At 58.3% G+C, this 27,901-nt stretch overlaps 2 protein-coding genes and 1 long non-coding RNA gene across 7 annotated transcripts; 1 reads left to right on the forward strand and 2 right to left on the reverse strand.

Annotated features, from left to right (window-relative positions):
• Positions 1 to 111: 111 nt before the first annotated feature.
• On the reverse strand, positions 112 to 17,068 carry HPN (hepsin). 4 transcript variants are annotated; one of them, XM_045441156.1, is made up of 14 exons: positions 16,885 to 17,068; positions 16,263 to 16,332; positions 10,556 to 10,657; positions 10,418 to 10,459; positions 6,524 to 6,604; positions 5,206 to 5,335; positions 5,010 to 5,132; positions 4,857 to 4,897; positions 4,501 to 4,666; positions 4,221 to 4,411; positions 1,360 to 1,455; positions 1,024 to 1,166; positions 677 to 865; positions 112 to 458 (listed from the first exon to the last, which is right to left on the reverse strand). In XM_045441156.1, the coding sequence occupies exons 2-14, from the start codon at positions 16,276 to 16,278 to the stop codon at positions 420 to 422; spliced, it is 1,359 nt and encodes a 452-aa protein (XP_045297112.1). In that variant the 5' UTR covers positions 16,279 to 16,332; positions 16,885 to 17,068; the 3' UTR covers positions 112 to 419. The 4 variants fall into 4 exon arrangements, with proteins under 4 accessions (XP_045297112.1, XP_045297115.1, XP_045297111.1 ...); XM_045441159.1 differs by lacking the exon at positions 6,524 to 6,604 and having other exon boundaries at positions 677 to 841; positions 16,885 to 17,061; XM_045441155.1 differs by lacking the exons at positions 16,263 to 16,332; positions 16,885 to 17,068 and adding an exon at positions 12,921 to 13,330.
• Positions 16,339 to 23,649, forward strand: LOC123578306. The gene is made up of 2 exons (XR_006702295.1): positions 16,339 to 16,489; positions 22,842 to 23,649. It is a non-coding gene; the product is annotated as an uncharacterized LOC123578306 (long non-coding RNA).
• Positions 18,389 to 27,492, reverse strand: SCN1B (sodium voltage-gated channel beta subunit 1). Of its 2 annotated transcripts, none has more exons than XM_045441233.1 (6): positions 27,250 to 27,492; positions 25,347 to 25,513; positions 24,322 to 24,562; positions 19,526 to 19,667; positions 19,117 to 19,188; positions 18,389 to 19,029 (listed from the first exon to the last, which is right to left on the reverse strand). In XM_045441233.1, the coding sequence occupies exons 1-5, from the start codon at positions 27,287 to 27,289 to the stop codon at positions 19,122 to 19,124; spliced, it is 657 nt and encodes a 218-aa protein (XP_045297189.1). In that variant the 5' UTR covers positions 27,290 to 27,492; the 3' UTR covers positions 18,389 to 19,029; positions 19,117 to 19,121. The 2 variants fall into 2 exon arrangements, with proteins under 2 accessions (XP_045297189.1, XP_045297190.1); XM_045441234.1 differs by having other exon boundaries at positions 19,112 to 19,188.
• Positions 27,493 to 27,901: the final 409 nt, after the last annotated feature.

Consider the following 27,901-nt stretch of genomic DNA (forward strand, 5'->3'; position numbering starts at 1 on the left):
GGGACTGGAGGATAATGCTCCCTGCCTGATTTGTGCCAGTCCCTAACTTCTCTCTTCCCTCCCCCACAAATGTCCTCATTGCTGTTTCCATTTGCAAACTCAGAGGCCACGTTAATCAAAACCATCTTTATTATTTAAAGAGCATCCTGTCATCAGGGGCACCTAGATGGGGGTCCCCAGCTGGCAGAACAATATTTACATGGGGGTCAGGAGGGTGAGGCTCGGGTGGTCCCAGGGCTGAGTGGGCCCGCCACTGTGGAAGAGAGGAGCCTGGAGGGAGGGTATCCTTGGACCTGTGGGCTCAGCCCAAGAAGAAAAATGTCCCATTCCAGGCCCAGGGTGAACCCCACCAGGTGGGGCTGGAGCCACCTAGGCGAACTTGGGCCCTGGAAGCATGCACATCAAGGAGAAGCCGCAGGTCAGAGCTGGGTCACCATGCCGCTGGCTTCGGAGTGAGTCTGGGGAAAGACAACTGGGGGCTTCTGAGGACTGAGAGGTTTCCCCAGTCCCACAGCTCACCTCCCCTCCCCAGAAGCCCTCTGAAATCCATCTGTTCCCTAGGCCGCCCTCTTCTAGGCCTGAGCACAGGTTTCCAGAAAACCCCGCCTTCTCCCTTTTCCCCATTAGAGTCCCAAACACTCCCGCCCTCTGGCTCCCATCTGGGCCCAACGTTCACCTTTATGGCCTGGAAGATCCACTCCCGGAAGTCACTGACTTTGGTGTAGACACCTGGCTTCTGGGCCAGGGCACAGCCGGTGCCCCAGCTCACGATGCCACACAGCCGCCAACGTGGCGTCCGAGAGATGCTATCCTCACACACGAAGGGGCCACCGCTGTCACCCTGGTGGGGGAAGGGGAGGCCTGGCTGGAGGCCGAGAGGGCATCCAGGAGGCCCTCTAGAATGGCCAGCGGCTATGGCCACAGAGCCCCCTGGGCCTGAGATAGGGAGCCCGACCGCCCCCTGCCCTGGGTCTCCATCCCCGGAGTGGCAGGGGCTAGGGGCTACCCCACACAGTCCCTCACCTGGCAGGCGTCGATGCCACCCTCAGGGTAACCGGCACAGAACATCTTGGGCTTGATCTGGTTCGCGTAGAAATCGGGGCCGTTGCAGACATCGTTGCTGATTATGGGGACTCGGGCCTCCTGGAGTACCCCAGCCTGTTGGCCTGGGGGTGTGCGGGCAAGGCTGGCCAAGGCTGGGGAGCGTGCGCGGCCCCCTTCCCTCCTGGTGCCCCCCGCCCGGGCTCCTCAGCGTCCCTATGCCCCGGGGCCCAGAAGCATTGGACCAGCCGGACTGCTTTTCCCCAGCCCAGCTCAGTCTCCCTGACGGCGGCTCCGCAGACAGAGGACGGGACTCACCGTAGTACTGTGTGTTGCCCCAGCCGGTTACGGTACAGATCTTGCCATCCACCAGGGCCTGGCCGGCCGCCGGGAGGCACACGGGCTGGATGTATTCTGTGAGAGAGACCACGCGGTCCAGCCTCTGCCAGCCTGGCCCACCTTGTACCAAACCCCTGTCCGGCGGCCTCAAGTGCCCCGGTACACCCTTTCCTCGGTTCTTTTAAAATAACCACGGGAAGAGTTGCCATCAACTGAGTTAACGGTGTACGAGGCGCTTTCCCGTATCCTCCAAACTCCCATCAGCCCGGGGGGGAGGGGAGGGGCACCGTTAGCCCATTTCCAGAGGAGGGACATGAAGCCAAGTCACTTGTCCAGAGTCTCATAACGACTCAGTGACAGAGCTAGAACTGGAACCCAGGTCGGCCTGATTCCGGAGCCGGTGTTCTTAACCCCGGCCCACAAGGCCAGCCCCTGCCGAGAGGGTGCCTTTGTGAGAAGTAGGAAAAGGCATCCCTATCTTTACATACTTGACTTCCAACTGCCAGAAAATCATCACAGTAGATACACAGGTCTACGCCCACAACAGTGACAATGGTGCCCCTGAGATGCGATGTCCTTGTGCCGTGCACAACACACACAGAGGGTTTGTCTGCTCCCTGCTGGTGACTTCACGGGCCTGAGCCTCGGAGCTCTACGCTATAAAATGGACAGAATAATCTTTTCCCCCAGAGGGTGTGGTGAGAAACTGGCAAAGCACTGAGCAGCCCACCTGACACATAGGAAATGCTCACATGAATGAGTCACAGTAATAAACGACAAAAGCGGTGACTGCTCACACAAACTGGGCGCTCACTGTGTGCTGCCATCGCTCGAAGCTCTTTACTCACATTCCCCTTTTAATCATCTCAAAAACCCTAGGCGGTCATTTAATGGATCAGGGAAACTGAGGCACAGACAGAGGTGAAGCCACACACTCAAGATCCCACAGACGGCAAGCCCCGGAATCTGATCCCAAATCCTATGCTGTTACCCCCTCGGCCTCGTGTCTCGAACCGAAGCCACTCCCACCCCCTCCTCCTGTGCTTCCACGGACACTTCTTTACTTCGATATTTGTAACCCCCTAAAGACAAGGCTTTGTTTTAAAAAAAAAAAAAAACAGTGTATCTGGGGCGCCTGGGTGGCTCAGGTCACGATCTCATGGTTCGTGGGTTCAAGTCCCACGTGCTCTGTGCTGTCACCGTGGAGCCCAATTTGGATCTCTCCCCCTCTCTCTTCCCCACTGGTGCATGCTCTCTCTCTCTCTCTTTCTCTCTCGAAAATAAAAACAAAAGAAAAAAGCAAAATGTGCATCATCCCCTTCGATGGGAAAACCAATAACACGGACCATTCAAAAGAAAATAGGCATAAAAATAAGTATAATAGAAACCACAAAACAGTCCCAGCAGCACAGCCTGGGGGTTACACGCACAGATTCCCACGCCAGGCAGGCTTGGCTCAGATCTTCGCCATTTTCCAGCTGCGGGACTTTGGAGCAGAGTTCCCTTCTCTGTGTCGGGATCTTTCCCCATGTGGGAATGAAGGATCAGAGGAGGACCCACCCTCCCCAGGCTGCCGTGGGGGCTAATTGTACTATTTCATTATCATTGTACCGTTGCCTGATGGAGGCTCAACGTCATCATTACTACGACTTCGTGGCCATTGTTTTTATGATTAGTGTCACCACACTGTGGCCTGCTGAAAGCGGAAGCCCAAGGTCTGCTCTCAATCCAGAGGCAGGCCCTGGAGAAGCATCCTGACCCCCAAGGGGAGTCTTGCCCCCTGACAGCAAGAAAATGCCCCATAGAACTGCAGAGGGGCTAACTTCTGAGTCCCTCTCTGATTCATCTGTGTATTTTAAAAGCCTTCTTCATTTCATCTTTTTCATTTTAATTTTTTTTTATGTTTATTTATTTTTGAGAGAGAGGGAGAGACAGACCGTGAGCAGGGGAGGGGCAGAGACACAGAATCCGAAGCAGGCTCCAGGCTCTGAGCTCTCAGCACAAGAGCCCGATGCGGGGCTGGAACTCACGAACCACGAGATCATGACCTGAGCCGAAGTCGGACGCTCAACCGACTGAACCACCCAGGCGCCGCTCTTCATTTCATCTTAACTATATTTGTTGGTAACAGCTCTTTTGAGACGTAATGCACACACCATGCAGGTCGCCCTCTTCGAGGGTACGAGTCAATGGCTTTTTAGTGGGTTCACATAGAGTTGGGTGCCTGACGATCCATTTTAGAACAAAAGAGATCCTGTATTCTTGACTCATCCCCTCCCAATCTCCCCACCCCAGCCTCGCCCCTACCTCATACCTCCCCTACCCCCTGGTAACCACGGATCTTTCTCTGTCCCCACACCTGCCCATTCTGGAATTTCATTTTAACGGGATCATAGAGCGGCCTTTTGTGTCTGACTTTGGTTTAGCACAGTGTTTTCAAGGCTCATCTGAGTGTGTCTTGTGTCGGTACCCTGTCACTCCTTCCGTGTGTGGATGGACCACGTTCTGTTCATCCGTTTGTCAGACGTGTGGGTTGTCATCTTTTGCTTGTCGTCAACCGAGCTGCCTTGAACATCTGTGTGCAAGATTCTGTGCGGACATGTGTTTCCGCTTCTACTGGGTGAGTACCCTGGGGTGGAATTTGCTGGGCCCAATGCTAGCTCCATGTTTGACTTTTCGAGGAATTGCCGGGTGGTTTTTCAAAGTGGCTGCACCAGTCTTCCCTGTTTGACGCGTGCCCGTCAAGATCGTTTCCCTTACCCCCATGGATTCCTATGGCTCCGTCCTCTCTCCTCCCAGCCTCTGGAGTCCCCAAGGCCAAGGCTCATCTCCAGACTTACCCGTGAGGGGCAGGGGGCTGGACAGGTGGACCAGGGCGATGTCATTGCTGTTTTCCTCGCTGTTGGGGTCTCGAAAGGGGAGGTAGCCCCCGTGGTACACCACTGCCTGCACCCCCAGCTGCAGGCCATGGGGGGAGGCCTGGGCCACAGCTCCGGCAAACACCCGCCATCGGGACAGGACCCGGTTCCGCCTGCCAGGGGACAGGAGAGGAGGATGGCAGCTGCCTGGGCACGGCCCGTCCCACGTCGCCTCTCCCCCTCAGCGCTACGGGACGCTCACTCAGGGAAGCAGTGGGCAGCTGTCAGCACCCAGTCTCCAGAGAGCAGGGACCCTCCACAGAGGTGAGCTCCATCGTAGCGAAGACTGACTTGCCACGGCCACCTGCCCAGGCTGGTGTCTCGGCCTCCCACGATGCGATCCACAGGCAGCTTCCGACGGCCACAATCTGTGGGAGAGGCGGAGTCGTCACGAGGGCCCCGGGAGGGCCTGGAACCTCAGGACACAGCCCCATCCTTGTAGGGTTGGATATGGCCAGTGTGTGGGGGGGGGGCAGGGGGGTGCCTGATGGGACATGGCCCTGCTCTGGGTTTGGGGGGAGGGCCTAAGGGAGAGGGTTCTGAGTTTCAGGGTCTCACCTTGGCAGACGATAGCCAGGAAACGGCCCCTGGGACAGTCACTGTGAGAGAAAGACAGGGGCAGAGGCAGAAATAAAAAGAGAGGCCAATTAAGACGGAAGAAAGGGCACCGACCGCGGGCGGGTGGGCGCCCCTGCCCGCTGCCCTCCTCACCACACGGAGATGACCTCGAGCAGCCTCCGGGCCAGCGGCAGCCTCCCCTCGTCCACGCAGAAGAAGCCCGACGTGCCGTTGGCGCCCGCCGTCCGCACGTCCAGCTCCGAGTGGCTCAGGGCCCTGGGCAGGCAGGGGTCAGGCCTGCTCCTCCCGCCCCGCGCCGCCCGCCCACCCCCCGAGGGCCGCCCGCTACCTGAGGAAGCCCATGTCCTCGCAGCCCAGGCCCGCCACCCCGGCGTTGGAGCGCGAGGAGCACAGCAGCCGCCACGTGCCCTCCGTGTCGTCGAACACCATGAGCCGGGCGTCGGCAGGGCTGACCTGCACTGCAGGGCGACAGGACGGCCGCCTGGGTCACCTCCCCGCTGTGCCCACCCGCTTGCCCGCCCGACCCTGCGGGGCTCCAGGCCAGGGTCTCCGCGGAGCCAATAGGAGCTGGGGCGCACCTATGGGCTGGGAACCCGGGGACCTTCCTGTGGCCGCCGGGCTGCCTGAGCCGGCTGCACAGGCACCGCTAGTCTGACCCTTTGCTTGGCCATTTGGGAAGAGGGAAGCGGTTTCCAGCGAGCTCCGGAGAGGATGGGCGTGTGCGGCTGGATCTCCCGGGGCCATCTTTACCCCCAGGAGGGGAAAACTCAGCCAACGTGGAGGAAAGCCAAGATCTGCCCCTTGATGAAGCCAGGCTTGCCAGACCCCCAGAACTGTTGGAGAAGTAAGTTCATCATTTCCCTTTCTGTTTAACCAGTTTGTTTCTTTTTCCTTTTGTCTTCTGCAGCCTGAAGACCCTTGACACATCAGATTGCCAAAGTATCTAGATACCCTATGGTTTTTTTGAAAGAAAGAAAGAAAGAAAGAAAGAGAAAGAAAACCTATCTTTTCTGCAAGACTTGTCCAAGCCTTGAATATACTAAAACGCATGGCACTTCTCCAAGTAGTATTCATTCATTCACCAGATAAGTGTTAACTAGACGTATACTCTGTACCCAGTCCTGTGTGGGGTGATGCTGGGGGCACAAAGATGACCTAGGCAGCCCTGGGTTGTGCCCTCACCAAGCCCAAGTCCAGGGGTGGGAAAGACAGACAGCAGAAAAAAAGTCACTCAACCAAACACCTCATCACAAGCTGTGAGAAGAGGTGGGGTGGAGACCCAGTAAGGCTGGAGAGAGCCCATGGGGGGTTCCTCATGTCTGGGGCCGGTTGTGTTGAGAACTGAAGGCCCTCTGAGCCCCTCCCAGGCTGCTCCCCACATGGCCAGAGGACCCCTTTTCACACCTAAGCCAGGTCACAGGCCTCAGGCGCATTTATTTACATTTACCCCTCAGCACGGCCAGGCTCTGTTTTGGGCAGTGGACAAATTGCCAAAGCAATAAGCGAATCAGACAAAACCCCTGCTCTGTGGAACTCAAAGGCCAGTAGGTGAGACGGGGAATGAAAGGGACAAATGAGTAAAATAGATGGTGTGTCACAAAAGGGGCCGGGGAGACAAATCAAGCCTGACAGAGGCAGGGGCGTACTGGCGTGCGGGGTGAAGCTGCCATTTTCCATAGGCGGGCACAGAGAGAGCTTCGTTAAGGAGGTGGAGTGTGAACGTAGATCTGAAGGAGGGGAGAGAGTTGTGAAGGTAGGCGAGGGAACAGAGAACTAGGCCACAGGACCTGCGAGTACAGAGAACCCGAGGCTGGTGGGGGGTGCGGTGGGGGAGGACCAGCAAGGAGGCCGGAGCAGAGTGAGCGAGAGGCAGAGGAGCTGGGAGGCAGGCTGGGTCAACACCAGGACTTTGCTTCTCCCCGAAGAGAGGGGCAGCCAGGGGAGGCTCCGAGTCGGGAGGCCCTGACCCCACTCGGGGGTTCACAGGCTCCCTCTGCCTGCGGGGCGGCAGCAGAGCAGCGGGGGACCTGGGGAGGGGCTGCTGTGGTGTCCAGGAGGGGGTGGATGGAAGCTGGGCCAGGGCAGGGACGGTGGAGGTGAAGGGTTTAGACTCTGGGTCGCAGGGACAGGGTTTGCTGGCAGACTGGACGTGGCTGTGAAGGAAGGACAGGGGTCAAGGACAACTCCACGGTGTTTGGCCTGAGCCATAGAAGGATGGAGCTGCCATTGACCAGGATGGGGAAGGGGGCCGGGGGAGCAGGTCTGGGGAAGGACCAGCTGTGACCTCCTGGGTCCTTTTCTCCCGAGCTTCCTGCATTGCTGCTGCTCCAGAGCACATTCTAAGAAACCAAATCTGGGGCAAACTCAGTTTGCCAACCCCTCAGGAGGAAGCCGGCGAGGCCGTACCCAAGCCGAGTGGTCTTCCCATAGCCCCACAGATCTGGACAAGGTCGTGCTGAGACCCTGCTAGATGCCCAGCACTATGCCTCGTGCTCTCCCTGACCACCAACAGCAGGGCCTTGCCACACCACCCCGAAGCCGCAGAGATCCCCATTTTGGTCAGAGGAGGGGCTCAAGCTCAGAGAGACGGGGTGACTTGTCCAACATCACCGGGTGAGTGAGAAGCAGAGAGGGTTCGCACCCAGGCTTCGCCACTCCAAACCCCAAGCTGTGAATGTTGCCCTAGGCGGCCTGTCCAGCCACTTCCCCTTCTGAGGGCCAAACGGTGACAGCGGGGGGACGTCAGTGGGTTGGACCATGTTATGCTGTGTCATATCTGGTATGGGGGGTGGCTTTTGAATCTCACAACCATCCTAGGGCATAGAGACCCCTTCTATGCCCATCTTGCAGATCGGGAAACTGAGCCTCAGAGAGGATATACTTGCCCAGGAACCTACCGCTAAGAACCAGCAAAGAATTTGAATCCAGGCCTGCCAGCCTACATACTCACTGCTGCTTCTGAGGGTCTCACCTGGACTTTCACTGGCCCCACCCTGGGCACACTTCCCCCAGCTAGCACTAAGAGCCTCCTGGCTGCCCTGCCTTAATTATGGCCTCCTGCTCTGAGGTGGGGGCAGGCGATGCCTGGTGCCTCTGCTGGATGGCGCCCACCACCCCGCATTCCAAGACCAAGACTTGGGGTTCAAACCGTCAGCTGGGGGTGAAAAGTTTCCAAGTGTTCCAGATAGGGTGAGGCCTTAGGGAAAAAATGATCACTTTATGGATATGGGTTGGGGGAGATGCGGGGAGGGAATATCAAATGCCCCCTCCAATGATTTTTGAAGCCACGTTCTGTGCCACTGTTTCTCACTTTTCAACTCTTTATTCTTGTTTGAATTATTTGAAAAAAAAAAAAAAAATGTGTTCCGGGTCACCTGGCTGGCTTACTAAATTGTGTGATATAGTTAGAGGTGTGAAAATCCCAGGAAAATGAGGTGGGGATATAGTTTTGCGTCTGTTTTTGTTTGTTTGTTTGTTTGTTTTGTAATTTCCCAGCAGTTTTGGAAAACCCAAGTATAACTTGAGCAGTAGTGCTGACGTTGGCCAGAGCTCGGTCTGAATCACGGCCTAGTTACTTTCCAGCTGAAGGCCAAGAACAAGGTAGTTCATTGGCAACTTGTGTGTATTCGTTTAAGCAAAGACTCCCTGAGCACCGACTTAGATGCAGGACACCGTCTAGGACAGCAAACAACGTGCCCCTGCCCTCCTAAAATGCACCAGAAGTACATAATTATCAGTGTGAGGAGAGTTTTACCGCGGCAACACGGGTGGTGGTGGGGTCGGGGGGAGCATGAGGTCTGGGGTGCAGGAAGGCCTTGCTCAGGAACGTTAAAGCCTGAAGGTGAGACACAAAAGCAGTATTTACCAAGTGGCTGAGAACCAGGCACTGCAAGGACCTGCATCTCTCATTCTCCCCCGCGCCCCTCGCCGCTTACAGATGAGGCTATTGGGACTCAGGCGGGGCAGGACCGGTAGGAGGCCCCAGAGCTCAGAGTGACGGTGCGGAACCTTGAAACTGCTTCTCGGTGTGAGCTGGAAAGAGGTGATAAGCAAAGACTGTGGGACCGGGAGGGTTCTTCAAGGGCATGAGAGTGGACCCTGGCGAGTGCCAGACGCAAGCGTGAGGTGCGGGTGGAAGAGGGGGATGGACCCTAGGAGCCTTGGAGCCGCAACGGGTTGAGATTTTAGCCCAGCGGCAGTGGGGAGCTATGGAGGGGTTTTCGGCAGGGGCACGATCCCTCTGTCCTGCCGCTTATTCGGTGTGTGGTCTTCACTTCACTGGGCCTCAGTTTCCCCCATCTGAAAAATGGGGATGATAACAGCTCCAAATTCACAGGGTATGGTGCAAAATTTACAGCCAGGGCCTGGCAGATGTTAGCCGTCACTATGGCCAGTTGCGTGGCTATTTCTCGAGAAACAACAGAGTGTAGTTGTTCTGCACAAAAGCAGATCTAGGCTACCTGGGTTCAGATCCCAGACCCCGCCGGTTACTAGCTCTGAGACCTGCAGTACATCACTGGGCCTTTCTGTGCCTCAGCCTCCCCACATTAAAATGAGCTTTAGGGGAGGGTTAATGAACTGACAGCATAGAGCCCAGGGGCCTGCGCCCGGCACCTGTAAATGCCAAGTGCTGACATGATGACCAACATGGACGTAGGCTTCCCTTGTCTGGATTTTCATTTCTTCTCTTGATGTGAGCAGAGCCCTTTATGGAATTGATGAGGCTCACGGGAGTGGAAAATACATGCCGACACTTAAGTTCCCCTTTCTTCCTGCTGCTCTGGGCCACAGAACGGCAGCCTGGGGCTGGCATCTGGGAAAATTCATCCATTCACTCCACATTTAGTGTCTGTATCTATTATTAGTGTGGCCATTCATTCTCAGCTGCCTGCAGACACAGCTCTACCAGGCAAGTCTAACAGCTATTCCTGGCCTCATCATCTACCAGCTGTGTGTCCTCTCTGGTCTCATTTTCCACATCTGTAAATGGGGGTCAGAACAGCAGCCGCCTTCCAGAAGAACCAGAATGGGACGCCGAATTCATACGGCACCCCTCAGACAGGTTTTGACCTTGCCTCGTAGTAAGGAACACATTTTACATCACAGCGTAGCCCTGAACCTGTGCTTTCTGGGGCGAATCATTGCCTTGCTCCGAGCCTCAGTTTCCCCATCTGTAAAACGGACTGATAAACAGTACCACTCTCGTAAAACCAAAACAGAAGATTAACAAAACTTTTTCTTACGGAGAGAGGTACACTGTGGTATTTTCTAATCTAATCTATTTTTTAAAATGCGGTTTTCAACTCCCTAATTTAATTTCACGATGCACCAAGTGGGTAATGCACTTAGAGTCTAAGAGACACCAGACAAGTGAAGTGCTTAGAACAGTGCCTGGCCCAGAGCAGGCCCTCCACACGGCACAACATCGCTAACTTCTCTGCACAGGCTCCCGCAGTCACTCAGGACCTTTTTTCTGGAGCTCCCACCAGGTACATGTGTCCTCCAGGGCTTCCCAAAGGGTCCCAGCCTGCTTTACTCACCCGGATACAGCGGCTCCTGATCACTCTTGAGTAGAAAGGTCACTGCAGAGAAGGTAGAGGTGAGGGCAGGCAGGCGGCGGGGGGGAGGGGGGGGCTGCAGGGGGCAGGGGAGGGTAGAGGCCCAGGGGTCACTCTCACCAATGGCCCAGGATGCTGCCCCGATGGCCGTCAGGAGCAGCAGTGTCCCCGCAGCGAGAGCTGCCACCTTGGGTCCGGAACAGCATGGCACAGTCCGGCCACCTGCAACAGACACCGTGCTAGAGCCACCGCCAGGCCTGTCCTCCTCACGGCAGGGTCTGGGCACGGAGCCAGCTCGTAGCCCCCAGGGCTAACTTAGCACGCTTGAGCCTGCCATGCCCTGGGCCCAGTTTCTCAGGGTCGTCCCTCCCCTACAGCGTGGACAACCAGGTGTCCAGCTCCACAAGGCTTCCCGCTGGGAAGGGGCGTGGCCGGGACAGCCGCACTCCTGCCGCGTAATGATCTCTCCGTAATGATCTCTCCTCCCCGGTGTCGGTGACACATGACAGGCACTTCCGCACTTTGCTATCTCCTTCATCGTGTTGCACCCTTTTCTCGAAACTCTCACTTCTGATAACTCTCTCAGAGGTTCTTGTGACCCTTGACCTTTGCCCCCTTGGCAGCTCACTTCCCTCCTGTTTGGCATTTCCCCACCACCAGTCTGCTCCGGTCTCTCCGTCCTTGGGTATTCTCCCAAAGCCAGACCTCTCCCGCAGGACCCAGCTCCAAGGTCAAATGTGCCCCTGGAGGGTAAGAACCTAAGTTTGAAAATTCGCAAGCCCCACTTTGAAATATTGGTCTTACTCCGTGCTGACAGCTCGGAATCTGGAGTCTGCTTCCGATTCTGGGTCTCCCTCTCTCTGCCCCTCCCCCACTCATGCTCTGTCTCCCTCTGTCTGTCTCTCTCTCAAAAATAAATAAACATTGGGGCGCCTGGGTGGCTCAGTCGGTTAAGCGGCCGACTTCGGCTCAGGTCATGATCTTGCGGTCCGTGGGTTCGAGCCCTGCGTCGGGTTCTGTGCTGACTGCTCAGAGCCTGGAGCCTGTTTCAGATTCTGTGTCTCCCTCTTTCTCTGACCCTCCCCTGTTCATGCTCTCTCTCTGTCTCAAAAATAAATAAACGTTAAAAAAAAAAAAAAAAGAGTTAAAGAATCCATGCTATAAGTAAATAAATAAACATTAAAAAACATTTTAAATGTCGGCCTTACCCCTCCCTCCCTGGGACCTTGGACAGGTGGCATCACCTCTTTGAGCCTCAGCTTTCTCATCTATTTAATGGGCATCCTCCCAGCACTCACCTAAAAATAATACTTTCAAGTTCTCTTAAATAATAGCCAAACTCTAATCACAGGCTTATTTTCTCAAGCACTGCTCTAAATGCATTCACTTACTCAGGCCTCATTTCAATTATGGTTCCCATTCTTCAAGCAGGAAGCACTAAGGCTCAGAGAAGTGGAGTCACATGCTCAGGGTGACTCAGCCAGCAAGAGGCAGTGCTGAGTCCTGAACCCCGGGCACGTTTGGTGCTGGGGCCCAACTGTAGAACCACTAAGCCATGCTACCTCTCCCCGTGCTATAATGCCCGGCATAGAACAAGTTTTCAATAAATGCTTTTACATCATTAGAGCTGTGTGGTCCTGGGCAATACCCTTCACCTCTCTGGGCCTCACTTTTCTCATTGGTAAATGGAGCTCTATTCATTCATTGTCCTGTTGGAGCATCCACTGTACCTGGCCCCATTCTAGGCTCAGGAGACCCATCCCAAAACAAAACAGGTGAGATGCTCGCTCTCGTGGGGCTCACATTCTCATACGTGTAAGGTTGAGGGGAAAACATAAACAAGTAAGCAAACTCGATCATTTCCAGACTGTGGCGAAGTCTATGAAGGAAATAATGCAGGTCAGGGCAGCAGGTGGCCTCTGGAGGGTGCTGAGGGAAGGTCTCCCCAAGAGGGGACTTTTGAGCAGAGACCCGAAGGGTGACACCAGCCATGTAAAGATCTCAAGGAAGAGCGCTGTGGGCTGAGGGAACAGCACAGGCAAAATCCTTGAGGCAAAAATAAGCATATGAGGGAGGCCAGTAGCCTGAGGAGAAGGGGGGTTTCATTCCCAGTGCGACAGAGGCCCTGGGGATTAAGAGCCAACCCCTTTTGCTAGGGATTGCGGGAGGGCCGAAGATGCAGGGCTGCTAAAAGCCTTTGGCAGGGCCTGGCGTGTGCCCAGCTGTCCCTGGCACCTGCAGGCCGTCCCCAGGGCAGCAGGAGCTCCCAGCTCTCCCTTCCATGTCGTGGGCACAGGGCCAGACCAGCACCCAGAACGGAGCAAGGCCTGGTCCAGGATCCTCCTGGGACGGCTGGCGTCTGGGTGTCTTAAGAATTTGAGAAGCCAGCAGTTCCCGTCAAGGCATGAGAAAACAAATACTCCCTCCCTCCAAAGAGGCCACAGTGGGCCAGGCCAACCCTGGCCTCCCGCCCACGCCCGCCCACCGGCGACTCTGCCCCCAACCATCTTCCTGGTTCCGGTGGGAGGTCTTGACTCCCTGCAGCCATGAGGCTGGTCCTGGTCCCTTTGTTTTCAGGTGCCTGTCAGGGCTTTGGGCCCGGCCCGGAGGCTCTGGTGTGCCTGCCGGGGTGCCAAGCGCTGCCACCCCGTGTCTCTTGGGGTGGGAAGAACCTCCTTCCACGCCTTCTGGATCTGGAGACTTCGAGTAACCCTAAAACAGGTGCCCCTGGTGGGACAGGAGGCGTTTTCACTCTGGGTCCGGCTGTGTGAGAGAGGCCTCCTCACGGCTCGTCTTTGCGGAGGCAGGAAGTGTCCTCCCTGTGGGCGTGAGGCAGCCTCCTTGCCCTGATTCCCGGGAAGCAGGGGAGCCTCCGGGCCTGGGAGGCAGCCTGCCCAGCCTCTGCCGCAGGCACTGCTCTCTGCCCCCCAAGGGCACTAAGGCTGCCCTACCTCAGGTCTTCTGCCCCCACCGTTTGGCTGCAAACCCTCACAAGTGACATCTTTGGTTCCTTGGCTTGAAACTCAGGCTCGTGGCTCAGCCCTCACCCTACCCAGCTCCCACTTCCCGAATGGAGGGCCCTCCTTTGGCCTCCGGGATACGGCACGTGCCCGATTCTCCTTCCATTTCTCAGATGGGGCCTTCCCCATCCCCTGACCCTCTTCTTACTCCCTGAAACCTGGAGTCCATAGGGTGGCACATGGCCTCCCCCCACTCAGGCCCCCTGCTCCCATATCTGTCTCACACGCCTCCACAGCCTCAGTTTCCCTTTGCTGTCCTGCAGCCTCGTAGATGTCCCCGCCCACAGGACCCTCCTGGTCTGACACTGGTCTCAATGTCCTCCCAACCCCCAGGTCCCGTCAGAGGCTCTCATCCTCAGGACTGTCCCTCATCTGCAGGATGCTTCCCCCTGCCACACACACAGCTTGCCAGCTCACAGCCTGCAGGCCTCCTGAGCATCTCCTGTCCACCCTCTCCTTCCCTGCTCCCAGCCCCACCGGGGCTCAGCCTCCCTTCTGGTCCAGCCTCCACACAGAAGCCAGAAGATCTTCCTAAACACAAAATCCATCCTGTCCCTTCTTTACCTAGAACCCTCCATGGCTCCCCAGTGTCCCCAGGACAGAGTCTTAGACCTTCAGCCCTGGGGTGCAGCTGTTAGAGATTCGGGGATTGAACATGTTTCCCCAAATTCCCAGAGAGTCTTATGGGGCTTTCTTTATCAGACACCCAATAGTTTCCAAAGAGCAGTCAAAGCCCCAGAACTTGTAAAACACAAGTCAGCATGAGAGAAACGAAGACTAACCACCAGCGCCATCTTGCGGAGAGACCCAGCACTGCCAAGGCATCGGCCAGCCCTTCAGCAGAAATAGTCCTAAGAGACGTGGCTCCAGCTTGCTCACCTCACCGCTGCCCCAGCTCCACTTCCGGTATTACCTCCAGAAATAGCCGAATTACCCATATGCCACTGCACACCCAGCGCCTTGTCAGCCCCTGCCTTTAGCCACTCTTCCCTCTGCCTGGCACACCCTACCTATTCCCTACTCATCCTGAGTGTCAGCCCAGGTATCGCCTCCTCCAATTCTGAGTCCCCAGGGAGCACCAAGAAGCCTGCCTTGGGCGCACTTCAAAGTAACACAGATGTAGCAGCCACAAGGCAGGGATGGCTCTCAGCCCTGTCCTAGCCCCGCCCTGAACTTCCCTTACATCCTTGCACCAGGTGTTAATAAGGACGGTATCATTATCCTCGTCCCCAGTGTACAGATGAGGAAAGGAGGCCCAGAGAGGCGCAGCCACCTACCCTGGGTCACCCAGCAAGTCGGCGCAGCACCAGAACCTCTAAGCATCTGTATCCAGGTTTGACCACCAGCTCCAGCCCCGCCAGCAGGACCCCGCGACGGGACCGGCTTGAGCTGCCCGGGGGTGCACTGGAGCCCCACTCTGCCTTGCTTCTCTCTGTAGCCAGACCATCTCCGGCCACCCCTCTGGGCATGACCTGCTTTTCTCCCCGGTTCATTCACACATGGGCCCCGGGCCCGGGGACCCCAGGAGACATGCCGTCCCTGAGGTTCCAGGCTCTGTCACCCACCTGCTCAGCCAGGACAAGTGCCCCCTCCTGAGCCACTGCGAGCCTGGGCTCGCTCTGGGCCACAGCCGTGCGGCTTGGGGCTTGATCTGCCAACTGTGCTGAGACCCCACAAGGGCAGTGTCCACACTGATCGTTTCAGCCAACACAGCCAGCCCTTCCTGCCGAGCGTGCCATTCAGACCCTCATGCCACCCTGTGAGGCATGCCTTCGTATCATCTCCATGCTACAGATGAAAGCTTGAGGACAAGAGAGGATAAATCCGGGACCTCCCAGCCAGAAAGTGCCACCACCTGGGACCAAACCCAGCTAGCCTGGTTGCAGGAGGAAGAGAGGGAGCCGGCCCCCACTGGAGAGGCAGGCAGGAAAGGCCGTCCCCTGATCGGGCCCCTCCAGCTGGCCCCCAAGCGTGGAAGAGGTTGAGGGAGAGGCGGGCTGTTTGGAGCCCCCACCGGGGCCTGCCAAGAGCCCTTCAGTGCCAGCCACTCGGGCGCGTGTTTTCCCCCATCGTTCCTGGAGTGCTTTCTCTGCGACCTCTCCCCTCTCCATCCATCCTGGCCGAGTCCAAAGTCCTCTCTCTGCTCTTTTGCCCACAGTGCGGGGAGGTGGGAGGAATGTCTGGAATCGGTGGGGGTCTCGGGTCCCAGGGACGCCAGGTCGGCCGACCTCTGTCATAACCGCTCCAGTTCATGGCATGTGTCTCACATGCTAAGCCCCACAGTGGTGCCTTGTGTGTGCTCCGAGCTCCCAACAACCCCCGTACATAGGCACGTAGGTAGGTTGGTAGCATTAGGATCCATGCTTGACCCAGGGGTAAAATGAAGCCCAGAGAAAGGATGTCAGTTGTACAAGACCACACAGCAAAAAAGTGGCAGGTTCAAGTCCAGGCCTGTGTGTTTAGCTCCAGAGTCTGTGTCCTTAACCATGATAGCTGGTCTTCCCACCTTAGCCCCAAGGAGAAGACAGTCCAGGGTTTGCTGAGAGATCACTGGGGTGTGAGGGGAAACTGAGGCATGGAGCCAGGCAGGTCATATGGGGTAGCGGGAAGGCGGGTGGTGGCACAGCCCCACAGAAAATTTGGTTAATAGTTAATCAGGTGGAAGAGACTTCCTAAGGGGCTGGGGGTGGGCCCAGGAGGGGTGCCAGAGCAAGGGGGCTCTGAGGGGGTGGAGGGCTGGGAACAGAGCACAGAGGGAGGGGCGCGAGGCAGAGCCAAGGTTGGGACTCAAGGAAAAGGGGACTCACCCTCTTTCTCCGCCATGTCACGGCCTCTTGTTAATGATTCCCCGGCTGACTTCCTGGGCCGGGGAGGGACCTGTGGGGAGATGAACCGAGAGGCAGGGCCTGGGGGAGCCGAGCCCAGCCCCGGTGCCCCCAGTCCCAGGCGCCCATCCAGGGAGGCTGGAGGGACTGGGCCCTGGCCAGAGAACGCCGTGATCACGGACGCAGATCGGGCCGGGTTCAAGGATGGGGTCAGCGTCTGACCAGCAGCCAGGGGACGCCTGATTTGCAGGGTTGGGGGCCCCCCGTGCCTGGGCCTTGGTGAGGAGTGGGCTGAAGGTCTGAATTCCTGGGGTTGAGGGAGTAGATGAGAGCTGGGGACCTGAACTCCTGGGTCCTGGGGAAAAAGGCATTTGGGGGCTCTGAACTGCTGGGTATGTGGGAGAAGGGGCGTAGGAGCCCAGACTCCCGGGTCTGAGGGAGGCGGAGACTGGGGCCCCATCCCTGTGTCTGAGGGAGACGGGGTTGGAGCTCCAAGGTCCTTGGAGAGACGTCTGGGAGCCCCTCTACTGGGAGGTGGGCGCTAGGTAGGGTGAGGATGAGGGGACCCGTGTCCCGGCCTGGAACTGAGGGCCCCGGTCCTTACCCTGGGGTCCGGCAGGTGGGGGCGGAGCTGAGAGATAGTGCCCTTGTCGGGTCAGTCTCCAGGCCTGGGCAGGAGCATGGTGGCCCCGCAGCAGCGGTGGCCCGGAGGCAGAGGCAGCGGCGTGGGGCCTGCTAGGCCTGGCTGCCTCACCTGAGGAGGAGGGGGGCTGGGCCGGAGGCGGGGGAAGGGGCGGGGAGGGGCAGGGCGGAGGGATCGGCAACGCTGGAGGCCACCTGGCTGGTGGGGCAGGGTTTGCAGGGGCTGGACCTGGCCGGCCTGCCCCCGCATCGCCTCCTTCCGGCCTGGAGGGGGCCCAGGTGTGCCAGTCTGAGGGGACATGGGAGTAGGGGGGTGGGGGGTTGGGCAGACAGACAGAGAAGGCCGGGGGTGGGGGGTGGGGCTGAGGGGGTGCCCGCAAGGACTGAAGGATGGGCCTTTGAACTGGAGGCAACCAGACAGAGGGCCCCGGCTGCCCCAAGCCCAACCTGCCCCTGCCTGTGCCCCTGCCTCTGGCCCAGCCCCTGCCCTACCCGCCCCCCCCCCCCCACCACCTTGCCCCAGCTCAGGCCTAACTCCCTCCCTGTCCTCCCCTGCTTCCTCTAGCACCTCCTGCCCAGCCCCAAGCCTGCCACTGCCCCTGCCATTTCCTGCCCCCCATGTGCAGCTCCTGAACAAGGCAGTCCGGGTCCCTGCCCCAGCCCTGGCCCCGGCCCCCTCCCCCCAGCTGCCTTCCTACAAGTCACGGGGGCTGGTTTGCTTTGGCAGCTTCCCTGCTGCCTGCAGCAGTGACCTCTGGAGCCTGGAAGTCCTACACAGGGGGGATGGGGGGCTTGGCCCGGAAAAGGCAGCACTGAGTGCTGAGGCCCAGGCCAAGTGGCCGGAAGTGTCCACAGGCAGATACACACTGTCCCGCCAGCAGCCAAGAGCGATCCACGTCAGACACCAGGGCCAGATAAACACCCAGACACACAAGGGTCATCATCAGACACCTGCTTGTGGACAGCCATGCACCCAAACACACACCACAGCTGCTCGCCCCACACACTGGCTCCACTCAGAGCCACAGTCTCTCACAGGGGGTCGTGCTGGCGGGGCCCCGCTGCTGCCCAGCCCCTCATCTCCCTCTCCCTCTCCCCAGCTCCCATCACAGCAGAGACCCACACTGCTGGGAAGAGACGGCTGCATTCCCTCTCTTCTCTCCAGAGCACCTTCCCTGCCCTGCTGCCCCCTGCCCTACCCATGGCTCCCCTCTGCCCTCCCCCACCCTCCCATACCACTCACGGTCCCCACTGAGCTAGTGACCCCCCAACCCCAACTAGTCAAGTACTAAGTGGCTGTCCCCGGGGAGGGCGAGACCCACCCACCTGCTCCTTCCTCATCCTTACCCCTGAACATGCGCAGAGAGGTCCCACTGCCTGCCCGGGAGGGCGGCTCCCCAGGAGAACTGAGGCTTTGGGATTTGAGGGGTGTAGAGGGTGATGGGGCTCACGAGAAAGACTATGAATCAAGTCCAAGAATCTTTATTTCATGAACAAAACTACTTGTGTGAAGAGAGACGAGGCTGAACGGGCCCCTTTCTAAGTGGCCACGATCCAAGGCTGGTGAGAGAGGGCAGGGTTGGGCCGGGGGCAAGAGTGCATCACAGGGAGAGGGGACCCCAGGTCCAGCCAGAGGAAGGAGGGGAAATGTTGCTGGGGGTCGGGGTGGGCCCCAGAACCCCCTGCCCCAAACCGTGCCAGCCCATCACGACCCCCCACCGGGTGGGGGCTGGGGCAGGGAGGGGCTGGGCCCCAGTAGTGTGCATCTGAAGCGGCCAGTGTGTGCAAATCAGCAAGAAGGAGGGGTGCGGAGCCGCTGCCCCCACCTCACCGCCCCCCCTCCCAAACAGGCAGCAGAAGCAGGGGTGGGGGCAGCGGCAGTATTGCTTTACCCATCATGCATGGCGTGGGTGGGCAATGGAGCAGGAGGAAGTAGGCTGGATTGGGGGTGTGAGCCAAGCCCCCTGCCCCCTCCCACCCTGGCGGCTCCGTTGGCAGGACTCTGAGGCTCGTGGAGGCCCGGGAATGGCCAACCCCCACTGGGGGCAGGCTGTACCCAGATGTTCCCCATTTAGGGCTGGCTCTTCCTTGAGGTGGAGCCCAGGGCCTAAGGGTGAGGGAGAGACAGGTATCAGGGACCTCGTGGGCGACACCCTCCCGGGCGCTGCGGTCCCTGCCCACCCACCTACCTTACCAGGGCTATTCGGCCACCTGGACGCCCGTACAGTTCTCTTTGCTTTCTGAGGTGATGGCCAGGTATTCCGAGCTGTGGGGGCAAAGGCCAGATGTACAGCGACCCCCATCATCAGTCTGGCCCACCCCCAGGAAACTGAGGCGGGTTGGGGTCTCCGCCCCAAGTGTACAGGGTTCTGGAGCTAGAGAGAGGAGGAGACTGCAGGCTGGGCTCCCAGGATCCACAAAAAGTCCAGGCTGGGGCCCGGAGTCCTGAGTCTGAGGGAGGAGGAGTCTGGGGGTCCAGACTCCTGGGTCCTGGGAGGGGAAGGGGCTGGGACCTGACCTTATCCATCTCTGACAACAAACATCCCTCTCGGGGAAGCCCTGGTCTGGGTCGCCTGACCCCCCTCCCTATCGACCCCACTCACGCATTCTCTTGTGCAGCAGCCTCCGTGGCCGCGGCGATCTTCTTGTAGCAATAAACCATCTCTGCCACGAGCCATATGGTCAACACCACGATGAGCACATACATCATGATCTCCGACACGATGGATGCCATGTCTCTGTTGGCTGCAAGTGCCAGGCAGGGTTAGGTGGCAGTCAAGGCTAGGCTCAGGAGGCATGACAGCCTGAGGCGCCCCAAGCCTGCTGTGTGAGCCTGAGCAAGTGGCTTGGCCTCTCTGGGCCTGGTCTGCAAATAGGACCATGCAGCTTCCCTAGAGTCATCATCGTTACCGTGATTCTTAATAACCCACCTCAGGTGGGCCTTGAGGTCCCCCTCACCCTGCCTCCCTGTGTGGCTTGAGCGGGCACCTGTGTCATTCAGGTGACCGTAGGTGCCCAAGAGCCGTGGCTTTGCAACCAGAAGGCTCAGGTTCAAGTCCCGGCTCTGCCACTTGCCAGCTGTGTAACCTTGGGCAAGTGACTCATCCTCTCTGGGTGTGAGTTTCTCCATCTGTGAGAAGCTGATAATGACAATAGCTCCTTCTTGGGAGTGCTGTAAAAATAAGTCCGCTTCAAAAATCCTTAGAACAGTGCTTAACCTATAGATAGCATTCAATAAATGCTTACTATTATTAATACTATTATTACTGTTAAGAGTGGGGGCTCTGGGGGCAGACTGCCAGGGTTCAGATCCTGCCTCTGCCTCTTATTAGCTGTGTGACCTTAGGTAAATGACTCCGCCTCTCTGGGCCTCAATTCCCCCTCTGTGAAACGGAGATGATGAGACTCCTGCCTTCTCTCAGGGTGGCTGGGAAGAGAAAACAAGTTAATATCTGTATTAGGCACACGCTTAAAATCCAAGCACACGCTTGGATGTGCTCCCAGTCAGCACTGCCTAAATGTTGGCTATTCACTGACATTTTCCGGAAACCTTCTATCCTTTCCACGGCACTGCCTCTTGCCATTGCCAGCTTCCTTTCATTGAGCCTAAATTTAAACTATGAGGGGGATGCGTTCAGCCAGGGAACTAGAGGTGGAGGCCACTGTGGCGTCATCGGCCGGATTTCACGGGTGTCCAGTCCGTATCCCCGGGCCTTTCCTTCCTGATGGCCGGGACCTCATTTCCCCCCTGTCCTCACATGGTCTTTCCTCCCCTGTCCGTGGGCACTTTCTGCTGCTCCAACCGGTGCAGATGGCACCGATGCTTTCTGGGCCAGAGTGAGGGAGGGTGCGGGCTGGATGCTTCTCCCCTGCCTCTCTGCCGGAAGGAGCCGGGGAAAGGGTTCCACACATCATTCGTTCGTTGGTCCTTTCGTTCATTCATTCATTCATTCGTTCAAAAGATACGAGTGTATCTCCTATGGTGAATGCACACTTTCAGCCAGGCTCTGTGCTAAGTTCCTTACCTGGGCATCTCTCTGAGTCTTTGAAACACCCTAAGGATAGAGCGAGTTCTGGCTTCCCATGTCAGCTGACCTCAGGAAGCACACTGAGTTGGATACATGTTGGATAAAGCTTACACCATCGGGTTCTCATCCCTGCTCCTGGAACTCAGTGCCCAAACGGATTTAGGTAATCTGGTGTCTCCTGCCCTCCCAATCAGATTAGGACAGTGACAGGCACGGCTCTGTAACCCATTTTCCAGACAAGGACACTGAGGCTCAGAAAGTGGACGGTGCTAGGCAAGGAGGCACAGCCAGGATTGGACTCGGAGCCAGGACTCAACCCCAAGCGTTAGCAGCTGCAGGGTCTGGGCTCTTATCTGCCCTGGGAACTACTACAGCCGAAGAAAGACTGGGTAAAGGCTGCTGTATATCAAGTGCAGTTCCCATCAAGCCGTATAGACATCCCAGGAGGTAGGACTGTGGTTCCCCCACTTCACAGATGAGGAACTGGGGCAGAGAGTAATAGGCACCTTGCCTGGGGAGAACTCTGATTTCTTCAAAACCCCCCAAGTCTTCTAAAAGCTTCACCTGCCTGCCCCCAGTAGAAGCCCCCAGATCTGAGGCCCCCGCCCGCATCTGTGCATGCCGGGTTTCTCCGTCGCCTCAGATGCTGCTCTACCTCAAGACATTCTCCACCCGTGCTGGGTATATCCAAAGTAGAATTAGCCCTCTGGTCCCTGTTTGCTGGCTCCACTCCTGGTGGGGGACTCCCGGGTGCTTCTCTGGTCTCCTGCAGCTCTGCCAGCTCGGCAAAGGTCCCACCACCAGCACCCACGGGCCCTCCTTTGGAAATGACTCCTTGGAAAACCCTCCTTGGGGTTATTACCAGGAGGCAGTATTGGCTGATGGGTCATGTTGAGAATGCAGTACGATTGTGGATTATAACAAAAAAAGAATATGGTAGGTGCCTGGGTGGCCCAGTCGGTTGGGCCTCCGACTCCTGATTTTAGCTCAGGTTATGATCTCGAGGTTTGTGAGTTCGAGCCCTGCATTGGGCTCTGCACTGATGGTGTGGAGCCTGCTTGGGATTCTCTCTCTCCCTCTCTCTTTGCTCCTCCCTTACGTGCTCTCTCTCTCTCTCTCTCTCAATAAATAAACTTTAAAAATTTTTCAAAAATTAAAAAAGAAAAAAAAGAAAAAATACGGTATGGCCAGCAATACTAACAATGCAATATAATGGGTAATGAAAGACACACTGTGGTGGGATGAGTAATGTTAAAAATACTACAGTATGCTGGGTAATGCTGACTATATTATAGCATAACGAGTAAAATTTTAAAATACTACAATGTGATTAACTTAAAGTACTACAGCACGGTGGGTAATGTTAAAAATACTCTCGGGGCGCCTGGGTGGCGCAGTCGGTTAAGTGTCCGACTTCAGCCAGGTCACGATCTCGCGGTCCGTGAGTTCGAGCCCCGCGTCGGGCTCTGGGCTGATGGCTCAGAGCCTGGAGCCTGTTTCCGATTCTGTGTCTCCCTCTCTCTCTGCCCCTCCCCCGTTCATGCTGTGTCTCTCTCTGTCCCAAAAATAAATAAACGCTGAAAAAAAAAAGAAATAATTCAAAAAAAAAAAATACTCTTGTATGATGGATTATGACGAAAACATTGTTGTATGTTTGGTAATGTTAAAGAGTATAGTATATAGTAATACAAAATGCTTTAATACGGTGGATAAAAAACACTAGAGCATGTCGGATAATGAAGAAACCACAGACTCTGGGAAAACAACATAGCTCTGCCTATGGTAATTGTTAAGAACACCGGCTCTGGTGGGGAGGAGAATATGGTAGATAATGTTTAAAAGAGGCTCTGCTGGGACGTGGGCGCGCCTGACCCCCGCCTCCCCCTCGCAGGTGAGGACAGCATCCCGAGCAAGGGCCAAGCCACAGGATGGAAGAAACCCGGCTGCCTGAACGGTATCATGGAGCCTCCCTGCCCTCCTGACCCCTGGCCTCGGCGCTGATTCAGGAGACAAGACTGACACAGATTTTGTTCAGCTACAGTGTTTGGGGGCGTTCTTGCTACAGCCACTCCCTCGGGCGGGGCTCCATCTTCTACGTCCGTGGGTGGCCACCCACCCAGCATCGTGACCTACACCAGCGAGTAGCTCCGACACGTCTCCTGTGTTGAATCCTGCGGGATCACTTTGATAACAAGCGTAAAAATGCTAATTATCAAAAGAAACCCACAGGCTCTGGCTGACAGCAGAGTATAGTGAATCATGCCAAGAACAGAAACGGCAGTCACACACACTTGGTTGGGTTCAAATCCGGGTCCCAGCTCTGTGATCTCGGCCACATAGTCTTACCTCCCTGAGCCCGGGGTTTCCCATCTGTAAAGTGGGGGGGGTAGTAAGAGCCCCTAGCCAGGAGGGTGGGTGGGAGGGTTCAATGAGGGACTGCACGTAGGCTCTGAGGCTGGCACCCCCCCTGGGGGAAAAGGAAGGACGATGCACGGTCCCCGTGACAATGCGCGTGCGCCGTGGGCCCCACGGGGCGTACTTGCCATGGCTCTCGGGTGGCTCAAGTTCTGGGATATCTTCCTGACTCTAAGCCAATGGGCCACTGTGTCCTGGAAAATTCCAGTTTGCACCCATCAGAAGATGGTTCAGAGAAGGGATCCAAGGCAGCTGGAGCCAAAATGATGAAATGTTCAAAAACACCTTGCATCCTGGCTGTTCAGTGTGGCCCCAGACCTGCAGCGTCGGCTTTGCTGAGAGCTCGTTAGACATGTGGCCTGAGCCCCCACCCCAGGCCTGCTGGGTCGGAGCCTGCACATTAGCAAGACTCCCAGCAGATCCACGCACACAGCAGAATTTAAGGAGCTCTGCTCCAAGGGACACACTCTTATCTCTTCCCTCACGGTCACAAAGGGAGGAGGGGCTGAGGCTCTCCGACAGTCAGAACCTCCACCGTCATCCCCACTGCTGAGGCCCCGCTGCGGGCCAGGCACGGGGGCAGCTGACACCCAGCACACCTCCCCATAGAACAGTTCAGACAATGCCCTGGGAGGTGGATACCATTATCGACCTGCATCCTACAGGACAACCCTTCCTCAGAGAGGGGAAGGCACCTGCCAGAGGCCCCACGGCACAGGTGGCAGAGTTTGGCACCCAGAACGTCCAGAGGAGAGGCCTGCCGTGGCCCTTGCCTGGGGTCGAAAGGAAATGGAAGCCAGAGCTGGGGCTGGGGAAGGAGGTGCGGCTCCCCCCGCCGCCGTGGGCGTTTGCCTGGCCCAGGCGTGGAGCCAGCCTGTCCCCTACCTGCCATCTGTCCCGCCATCTGGCTGCCAGTGGGCAACAGGGGTGAGGGGGGGAGGCAGGGTCTGACTCACCTTTGTCCACCACCTCAAGGTGGATCTTTTTGACGACGCTGGTGTTGTGCTCGTAGTTCTCGAAGAAGAGCAGCCGGTAGACGTGGCACTCGTAGTCGCCCGAGTGGTTGTAGGTGACGTTGGTGATGAAGATGGACAGGTCCTGCAGGTCCTTGGTGCCCCGGCTGCCGTTCCACACCACGCGGCCCTCGAAACGCTCGTCCTCCTCCAGCTGCAGCACCTCGTTCTCATAGCGCAGGATCTGGGGGCGGCAGGGCCGGTCACTGCCTGCGCCCGGCCCCCTACCCAGACTATTCTGTCCCTCGCCCTGACACTCAGACAGTCAGTAGACACACACGGGGGCACCGTGACCTCAGGCAGGGAGGGCACAGGGGAGGCTAGGATCAGGCCCCGGCCCGCCCCCAACGCCGAGTGTGTCCCTGGAGCTGACACGCACACACACGCACACTCACACACACATTCCTCAGGCGTCCTCCGGAGTACCCCCCACCCCCCCTTCCGCCTTCCTGGCTTTTATTCTCTAAAGTTCTTCCCGGCCACTAGGCACACTCCTCAGGCAGGGACAGAGGGGTCCCATCTCAGCTGCTGCAGACCCCAGCTCTCCAGCAGGCGCCCCCTCGTTTGTAATTCAAAATACGTGTAACACAAAGGAGGCCAAAAAAGTTCTGCTTTTCTTCCATAATGACTGCCTGAGACATTCTTGCTGGCACTAAATAGTTCCAACGACACTCACTCTGTGCCACCCATGTCCCAGGAGCAACAGCCACGTGGACCCTCACACACACCTCGGAGCTAGAGACCATCACCACCCCATCTTTCCAGAAGAGGGAACTGAGGCTCAGAGAAGCTCAGCGCCTTGCCCAAGCTCACCAGCTGGTCACTGGGGGAGCCGGAGTTCGAATCCAGGCCATCGATAGTGGCACCTTACTGAAAACAGACAAGCCACCCCCTCCTGGCCCCTGGCCCCTGCCCGCCACCAACCCCCACACAAATGCCCACCCTCCCGCAGCCGTGCGCCCGCACACCTTGACAAACTCCTCCGTGCCCTTCTGGCGGAAGGTCCATTCGGTGAAGGTCTCGGCGGTGGTCTCGCTGCGGCGCTTGCAGGAGATGCACAGGATTTTGAAGGTCATCCCGTACACGGCCTCCGTCTCCGAGTCCACCTCCACACAGCCCCCCCAGGCTGAGGACACTGCGGGGACAGCAGGCTCAGGTCGCGCAGGGCCACCCATCGCCCGAGGCAGTGCCAGGCTCACTGGTTGTTGGCTCTCGGAGACCATCTGTTTCCCCTCAATAACATTATGAATGGACAGACCCAGACACTAAGCCTGGCCCTGCCACTTGCCGTGTCCCCTTGGCGAGTCTCTCAGAATCTGTGGCCTCAGTTTCCCTCTGTGAGGGGAGGGAAACCATCGTCTCTGCTTCTGGGCCTTGCTGGGCAGATTCCGTGAGTTAGGTAAGGCCCCAGCAGGGGGCCTGACACACAGGAAGCTCCCCCCCCCACACCACCCCTTAGCAAAATAGGGCTGTCACTGTGGTCAGGAACTTCCAGTCTTTGCTCTCTACCCAAGTAGCCACCCAAGTAGCCCTTCTTAAGAAATCCACTTGCCCAGGGTGCTGCAGCATTTAGGTGGTGGGACTAGAATTCCAGATGGGTTAGAAGTTCAAGGCGGCAGAGTCTTTTCTACCATTACTGCTCTGCAAAACCAGTCAGCCCCAGACAGTGGGCCAGGAGAAGGCAAGGCCTCGGGGGGGGGTGCTAGGTGGGCACTGGAAGCAAGGCCGACCTGTGCTCCAGCCCTGTTCCCCAGGTCCCCAAGTTCTGGTGTCATCCACTCCCTACCCAACTTCGGCCTCTGGCCCCTCTGCCCCCAAGGCTCCTCACCTCCCGACTCCTGTCCCACCTCCTGTCAGCTTCTCAAAACTCACTGAGCTCTTTGCAGCCTCAGGGACTTTGCGTCCGCACTGGATTCCAGTCCCTTTGGGTGCCTCCTCCACATTCTTACCTGCCACCCCCTTCCCAAGGCCCAACACTCATCAGCGAATGCTATGCCTCTCCAGCTCTAGCTCTGGGTGTTCTGTTGTTTGTTCGTTTGTTTTCCCCCTGAGTGTCTTCGTCTAGGAATCCTGGGAACTTCTTGTCCTCCTTCTCTTCGGTCTCTCTCCAACTCCTTAAGCACCTCTGTGTCTGTCTCCCCTACTTTATATCCCTTAGGGAGTCTCTCTGGAGGGCCCACCGCTTTGTGTCCTCTTTCCAGACTCAGACAGCCTCTTCCGGTCGGTCTCTCCACCTTTCCCTGCCTCTTTTACACCCCGTCTCTTCCTGTGTCTACCTGTGTCTCCGTCTGGCCCTGCCTCTCTCAAGTTTCTCTCTCCAGAGCTCCGATTTCTAACTCGCTTCTCGGCCTCTCTCTGGCACCCTCTACATCCCTCTCGGTCTCCGTCTCCCCCCTTACTCCTGATCCCCAGTCTCCGCGGAGCAAGCCCGAGTACTCCGAGTGGCTGTGTCTCTCGCGCCTTTCCTTCCGTCCCCATCTCTCCCTGTGTCTCGGTCTCCCCCGTCCCAGTCTCCGGGCGCCGCCTTCCCCCACCCCCTCCCGCGGCTGTGGGTGTCACATTGCAGCCTGCGGGGCTCCGAGAGCAGCTGACTCCGCGTTTCCTCGCCCCCGGCTGGGCGCCCGCAGCCGCCGAGCTGTGCCAGCCCGGCCCCCGCCCTCTCTCGCCCACCCGCACCTCCACCGCCCTCCCCCGCCCCGCGCCCGGCGCTCCGCGCTCACAACTTCGGAAGCGGACTTAGCCGCGCCGGGGAATGGGCCGGGGGCGGCCCTCGCCCCGCCGTCCCGGGTCCCGCGCGCGAACACCGCCGCCGGGCCGCTGCCCGGGCTGTGCCCTCCGCCGCCCCCCCCGCCCAAGCCACCGCGCACTCACCCAGCGCCGCGCCGACCACCAAGGCCAGCAGTGTCCCCATGGCTGCGCTGCGCGCGCTGCGCCCCCCTCCCGGGCCGCCGGTATTAATAGCGGGGCAAGAGGCAGCGGGCCCGGGCGGCGGTTAGAATGTCCCCGGGAGCGCGCGGGCGCAGCAGCTGCGGCTCTGGGACCGGCAAGGGGGGGGGGGGGGGCGGAGGGGGGGCGCGGCCCCCCCGCTCCGGTTACCGCCGGGGGCCCAGCCCCGGGGCCCGGCGTCCGGGCATCCCCGCCGCGCGGGCGGCGGCCGCTCCTCGGGCTCCTGAGCTGGCGCGCGCGGCCGGGCGCATTCGCCAGGTGCACCGACCCCGGCCCGGCTCCGGCTCGGGCGCGCTGAGGCGCGGGCCGCGGTCTCCTGCGCACTGCAGCGGCGGCGGCGGCGGCGGCGGCGGCCTGGGGAGGGAGGAGGGAGCGGGAGGGGGCGGGATGAATCACCGCGGGGGGAGGGCGCGGCCGCCCAGCCTTTGCCGCAGCGGCCCGGGAGGCGCCCGCCGCACCGGCCTCTCCCGGTGGCGCAGGGACCGCGGCTTCTGGGCATGGGCGGATGGCCTGGGTGTCCCCTACTCTTCCCGACGCTGGGGACCCCCAGCTTCGGAGTCTGGAAAAGGTCACCCCC

This window comes from Leopardus geoffroyi, chromosome E2, assembly GCF_018350155.1.
Source record: "Leopardus geoffroyi isolate Oge1 chromosome E2, O.geoffroyi_Oge1_pat1.0, whole genome shotgun sequence".
Lineage (NCBI taxonomy): Eukaryota > Metazoa > Chordata > Mammalia > Carnivora > Felidae > Leopardus > Leopardus geoffroyi.